Source organism: Mandrillus leucophaeus, unplaced genomic scaffold, assembly GCF_000951045.1.
Source record: "Mandrillus leucophaeus isolate KB7577 unplaced genomic scaffold, Mleu.le_1.0 Scaffold832, whole genome shotgun sequence".
Lineage (NCBI taxonomy): Eukaryota > Metazoa > Chordata > Mammalia > Primates > Cercopithecidae > Mandrillus > Mandrillus leucophaeus.
In genome coordinates this window covers 888,659-895,085 of record NW_012109053.1, presented here as the reverse complement: position 1 = coordinate 895,085, position 6,427 = coordinate 888,659, and the positions used below count along the sequence as shown (strand labels likewise).

The window sequence follows — 6,427 nt, the reverse complement described above, 5'->3', positions numbered from 1 at the left end:
CATTAACTATTATCTGAAAATTACATTATACAGATGCTGCACATTTATGTTCTTTCTAATCTTTCACAACAGTAAATAGTGAAATCTTGGTCTCTGCCTTGCTTATGAGTCTTGGTCAATGTCTTTAGTTGTTTCCTTAAATACAAGGGCTAATACATTGCCAGGAGGCCTTTTATTTTCAAGTCAAATCTTAATCAGTGGGGATGATAAATAAAACCTATAAATAAAGGGTTGCTCAGAGACTGAAATAAATAGTAAAACAAGCAAAAAATTCTGCATGTTTTTCCTTGGTAAACTGAGATGGTGCTCCTCAGAGCAGGTCTGAAAACCACTGAGCAAAAAACAAATCAATAATGTTAAATTTTTTTCTCTCACTGGAACAAACAATGGACTGGCTGTATATGGTTTTTCTGGTGATGTACTGTAGGCAAAGACAAAACAATAGTAATGTGGCTATTTAAGCATTCCATATTTAAGAATAAATTCAAGCACTATAAGCCCCTTACTTCTTTCACAAAGATGTCAAGAAGCTGAACATAAATAGTTCAGTTAACTCCATGTAATACAAATGGTCATGTAACACTTAAGAAATAAGCTAGATTGTTCAAAGCCCGATTCTACCAGGGAAACTGAAATATGGTTTTGGCTACAACTGCCTGATTTTCTATGATTCTCTATTATCCTAGCACTCCAACAGTCAATCTATTCGCAAGTATGAGTCAAATAAATGATGCTTCTATCATAATTTGACTGAAAATGTCTCATAGCAAACTTAAAGCTTTAACAGAAGTTCCTAAAATGTAACTTCCTATTCATTTGTAGCTAAAGTGATGTCTCCATAATACAATTTAGGCAAAATATCCATAAACTTTTCACAATTCAAATAAACCAAAAAATTTTCAAACTTTAGATCCAAATAAGATTACGGAATTTTAAACTGAATGTGTTCTATAAAGAGACAACCAGTTCAGTTCTAACATTCAGACTGCTGAGGTTTTCTAAAACAATCAACTCTGCTGAAAAAAAAAAAAATAATAAAATACAACATAAAATGTGCTTTAGTTTGCCTTTACATAAAAAATGGTTTTTGGCAAATTTGAAATATTGAAAAGTAAATATAAAACAAAACAATATAAATTAGTACAAACAATATAAATTATATGGTAGAAAATTCACAATATAAATTATAAATTTAAACTTCTCCAAGCTTGCCAGGGTATAATAGCCTACACTGAAGGTATCAAGCCTGAAACTGCAGCTCGTTTTAAAAACAGGTGTCCAAGAGAATGTCACTTGATCTAAAGCCTTCTTGCTTTGGTAAGTAATAGTGACACTGAGGCCAATAACTAGAATTATGCTTTGACTAGGCCTCTGAACTGACCACAATTGATTCAAGCTGCTTAAGCATTTGAGCACCAGGCAAATGTGCTATGTTAATTACTGTTACATGATCTTGACATGAACTAATCCCCATTCCTATTAACTTCCTTAGTAAATGATGCTTTAATGCTTAACTGATAACAAGTACTGGATAATCCAGAACAATATAACATTTAACAGATGAGGGAGCAATAAGTGATGGCTACTCATGTTAACATAACACATATTTATTTTACACGGCAGGCTGATTGTGCATTAAAATTGCATCCTGGCCTGGCGTTAAATTTAAAACCAAGGCAGGTAGGGGTGGTGAATGTAATTTCTACTTTGATCTTCACATTTTCTCCATACTAAGTTTTTTAGAAGTGCCAGAAGTGGTGATTACATGATATCATGGAATTTGATAACTAGACAACATGAATCAGCAACTGATGTGGTATGACATTTTGTTAACTCACCCAGTAATTACTTGCTTACAATAGCATACAAATAACAGCAGTGACTCCTGTCTCCACAAAGGGTGTTTTTATCCAGAATACAGTATCCCCAAGCATAAGTCTAGGCAACCAAAGTACTATAACTTACAGAAGCCATGTTACAAGTCAGAGTTTGTTTCTATTTTATCGATATTAAACCAAAAATATAACAGCTAAATGCAGGTAGTATTAAAACATTGTTTTCTTTATTAGGATAAAGGAGCAACATACTAGATCTTATATTAGTTTAAATATTTCTATAAGATAGGACCCCATACTAGTACTTTCAGGAAAATGACTAACCAAATTGACATTATGGCCTAAATGATGAATGAATGGGTCTAGAGTCATGTATGATCTATGTAGTTAAATATTTCCTGAATGCCTTCTGTGTGTTGAATACTGCTCTAGACTTTGGAAACCTTTACTGATTTTCCCTTTCTCCCCAAACCCACTATTACCACTACCACGGCTGCTGGCTAATTCTTACTAAGCAGGTACTCACTCTGAAAAATACTATTTAAAGGAAAAATAACAGCTTACAAAATACTGTATTAAGATTCCATTTTTGTAAAATAGTATCTGTCCTTATGTGTGAATGTTTTAAAAGTCTGAAAGAAAATAGTAACAGCGGTTACCTTGGGAGGTGCGATTATGTGCAAACTTTGTTTTTTGTTTTTTGTGTTTCTATGTTTTTTAAATGTCACAATGAACATTGACTACCTTTAAAATAAAAAAAAAACTATTCAATTTTGAATGGCATACTGTGTGCTATGTTCTTGACACATATATTATTCAATTAATAGTAGGCTAAAGAGAGGGGTGTTTATATTTGACTCTTAAATGAAGTATTGAGGTTTCCTGACTCCATTTTAAATATTACCTAGAAACATTATGCTATAATTATGTAATAGAAGAGATGAAAATGCAATTAAGTTTTAACCTTATTCAACTTTAGAGAAGTCACTGTTTCAATTATTTCAAAGTAGGATAAATTTAAAAAGAAGAGAGCTTGAGAAATCACTTCAAAGGATGATTTGTTTCTGCCAACAAGGCAACTCATGAAGTGCAACAAGGTCCTTTGGGTGGGATGTCTGCAATCAGCATTGGTGCCTACACTGCCTAACATTCTAAAAGCCCCTTATTCAGAAATACTGAGAGATCCAATAAGGTGCAGTACAGTGCATTCTTAAGATCTCTGAGACTTTTTCTTCTTGTAATTAAGAGACAATAAATAGATTTGGATAAAACATACTTTAAAGAAGCAGGTCATTACCTAATCTAACATTCAAAACATTTATGAATAGGTCTGAAGGTACCTTTCAGTGCTTGCGTACTCAAAAATCCAATCTTCTTTTTCTCTAAGGCTCAAAGTTATTTAATGTCACTAGTTATTTTTCATCTAAATGAATGTCCTCAGTTCTATAATTTGTAGAATAATAAAATTAGGATAAATGACTTTCAGGGTCCCTTTGAGTCTTAAAATGTTATTATTCTCTGAAAGGCCACATTAATCACTTTTTCCTTAGTTCTAATAGGAATTGATAACTGACAACGAATGCAATTAGTACTTTTATTTTCACAGACCTCTGTATTACCTTTCATTAAAATAGATTCTAATGGATAGATATTCATATTTATCTACTCAATAATTAGTACTCTATAGGATTATGGCAAGAAAATTTTCACTAATTACATTACACATATTTCAAAATGCAAAAAAAAAAAAAACCCCTAATATTGATATTAAGTACTTTCAAGAAAATTTCAAAAAACAACCAACCTGATGACCTGGTTACAGTGGGCGCACATTGGAGTTCGTTTCCCTGCTGGAATGTGCTCAGCTCTTTGCACTAAAGTGTCCTGGGCACTTGGTTGGGGTTGTCCCAAAGCTGAGCTGGCTGGTGCCACTGATCCTGAGGAAGTGGCGCTGTTTGAGATTCTTCCAGTGGAAGGCACTAGGAGTTACAACAGAGAATCAGAATGAGAATAAAACACATATAAACTTTTCCTAACAATCAAATAATAGAAATTATTATTTTAATAATAATCTATTCACTTGCTATTCACTCACTCACATTTACAGTGAGGTTATGAATCAAACACTAGGCTGTGACTATGTAGGTGAATAGGAAAGAAAACCAAAGATTCCAACAAAGTAAAAGAATTATGACAGATATATGCAGAGAATGCTTTAAGAAAAGCAGAGTTACCTCTGCATTTTTTTTTTTTTTTTTTTTTTTGAGACAGAGTTTCGCTCTTGTTGCCCAGGCTGGAGTTCAATGGCACGATCTTGGCTCACCGCATCCTCCGCCTCCTGGGTTTAAGCGATTCTCGTGCCTCAGCCTCCCGAGTAGCTGGGATTACAGGCATGTGCCACCACACCCAGCTAATTTTGTATTTTTAGTAGACACGGGGTTTCTCCATGTTGGTCAGGCTGGTCTTGAACTCCTGACCTCAGGTGACCCATACCTCTGCTTCTATGAGGAGATATAGCTAAGGTAAATATTGAAGGTGAGTTATTTCTAATGATCTAGACATCTCTACTAACCATTAATTAGATTTAATTCCAAATATAGTCATAAATATATTAAAAATCCCAATGTGTTGAAGATAACAAAACGAAAAATTAACTCACTATATTCTCTGTTCCTAGATTCTCTAAGTAGACTGTGCAACCAGTCACCCAGGAATAGAAGGCAGCTCCATAAGAAGCATCCTTGGTCCTTCCTCCCTCACATTCGTAGTAATAGGTCCTGCTGCTTTGATATTCCACACTGTTCTTAACTTTGCCTCCTCTTCCCTATTCCTATAATACTGTCTTAATTTAGATCCTCAATGTCACCAACCTCGACCAGCTACCAAAAATGTCTTGTCCTCCTTATATTCATCCTCCCAACTGCCACCTAAGACTGAAATCTGACCCAACAGCATTTAAGGATCTCCCTATTTGACCCCTGAATGTAGTCTCTGCTTATATGTGCTGCATACAAATGCCCCGTCTCTGCTTGCCCCACAAATTCATCTTAACTGCTCTTTGCCTTTCACTTTATGCTCCAGTAACACTAAACTGCCTCACTTTTTCTTGTGAATGGGTCTGTGTATGCTCAGGCTGTTTTCACCATCAGTAATGGCATTTTCTACCCTCCTCCTATTTACCTAGTAACCACTACTTTATTGTTTAAGTCTCAGCCCAGAAGTTGACTACTACAAAAACTCTCCCTGAACTACATTTCTCCCCAACCCTTTCCATATAATCTGGATTAAATGTTTCTCTTCTGTGTTCTCATAATTTTCTGCTAATGTCTTTATTACTGTTTCTGCTATATTATTTCTGTGCCTTTCCTTCCCCTAACTAGATAGTATACTCCTTGACGGCAGAAATTATGTCTTATTCAGCACCCTAGCAACTTCACAGTGCCTGGAGAGAACGAATGAATGAATAAATAAACTGGAATCAATACAGAAGTGAATGAATGAGAAAACAGTGAGGATTGAAACCAACACACGGCCTATTAAAATCTAGTGGAAGAGAAAAGGTGCACATGAAAGTAGCCTAAAAGGAACAGCTTTTAAGAAAAGCATACAAATAATACAAATTAAGAGTATATTTATACAGATGAATGTATTTACATAAATATACATATATATGTAAAAACACATTGACAGTATATTAAAGTGTAGTTGGAATTGGGAAAGATTAATTAGGATAATTGATATGATAATTCTCCCTCACTAGAATAAAGCCTGTTTGCAATAATGTGCAATTACAGATCCAGAAACCCAGCGTTTATAGACACTTCGCACATCTTCTACAGTGCGCTGCCTGGCACTTGATCTATGAAACGGCACTTTCAGGCCAGGGAGCTCTAGTATTGCCCATGTTTCAAGTAAGTCAACTGGACTAGGAACACGCTTCCATTCTCTTAGACCCACACTTTCTCTTATAGAAATGGGGAAGAAAAGTGTTGTAATATTCACTTAGTACACTACTTTCTTTCTTGTTACCTAATTTGCCAAAACAGCCCAACCTCTTACCTCTGTGCATCTTTAATTTCTATATCCAGGCCTGATTTCTTCTGGAGCACCAAATACATATTCTCAAGGGCATTTTCAACTCTAACACCAGTTATTATCTTTAAATTCAAGACATGTAAAATATATTTCTTCTTCTTGTACATACGACCAGCTTTTGCCAAGAACTCCTTAGATGCTTGCATTCTCCCACTCACGCAGGCACAGAACTCGGCCTCCTATGTCCCCAAGGGTTACTCCCTAGACTCTAACAACTGTTTCATAGAAAATGTTTCTTTCTCAGGTCTGTCCTTCCTTTCTAATTCAAACCCATCCTCTATCTTTTGAATTCTGGTCTTGAATTCCTCAAATCTGGACTATTGCAAGTCTCCTAACCACTCTCTGCGGCCAGCCTCCTCTTCTACCTATTCTGCTAGATTATTTTTCCAAAAACACTACTCTGATCATATGTTCCTGCTTCTAAAATAAAGCCTCTGTAACTCATTACAAACTATATGTAGTCCTGAAAGTCGAGTCCCTCAATGAGCCCACTCTAA

General features: G+C 35.2%; 1 protein-coding gene across 6 annotated transcripts in view; it reads right to left on the bottom strand.

Moving 5' to 3' along the window:
* Positions 1 to 6,427, bottom strand: part of PDLIM5 (PDZ and LIM domain 5) — a 221,702-nt gene that overhangs the window by 25,423 nt on the left and 189,852 nt on the right. For all 6 annotated transcript variants that reach the window (XM_011968231.1, XM_011968230.1, XM_011968233.1 and 3 more), the window contains one exon: positions 3,640 to 3,814. In XM_011968231.1, the coding sequence (XP_011823621.1) occupies positions 3,640 to 3,814 (175 nt within the window). The remainder of the gene's footprint in view (positions 1 to 3,639; positions 3,815 to 6,427) is intronic.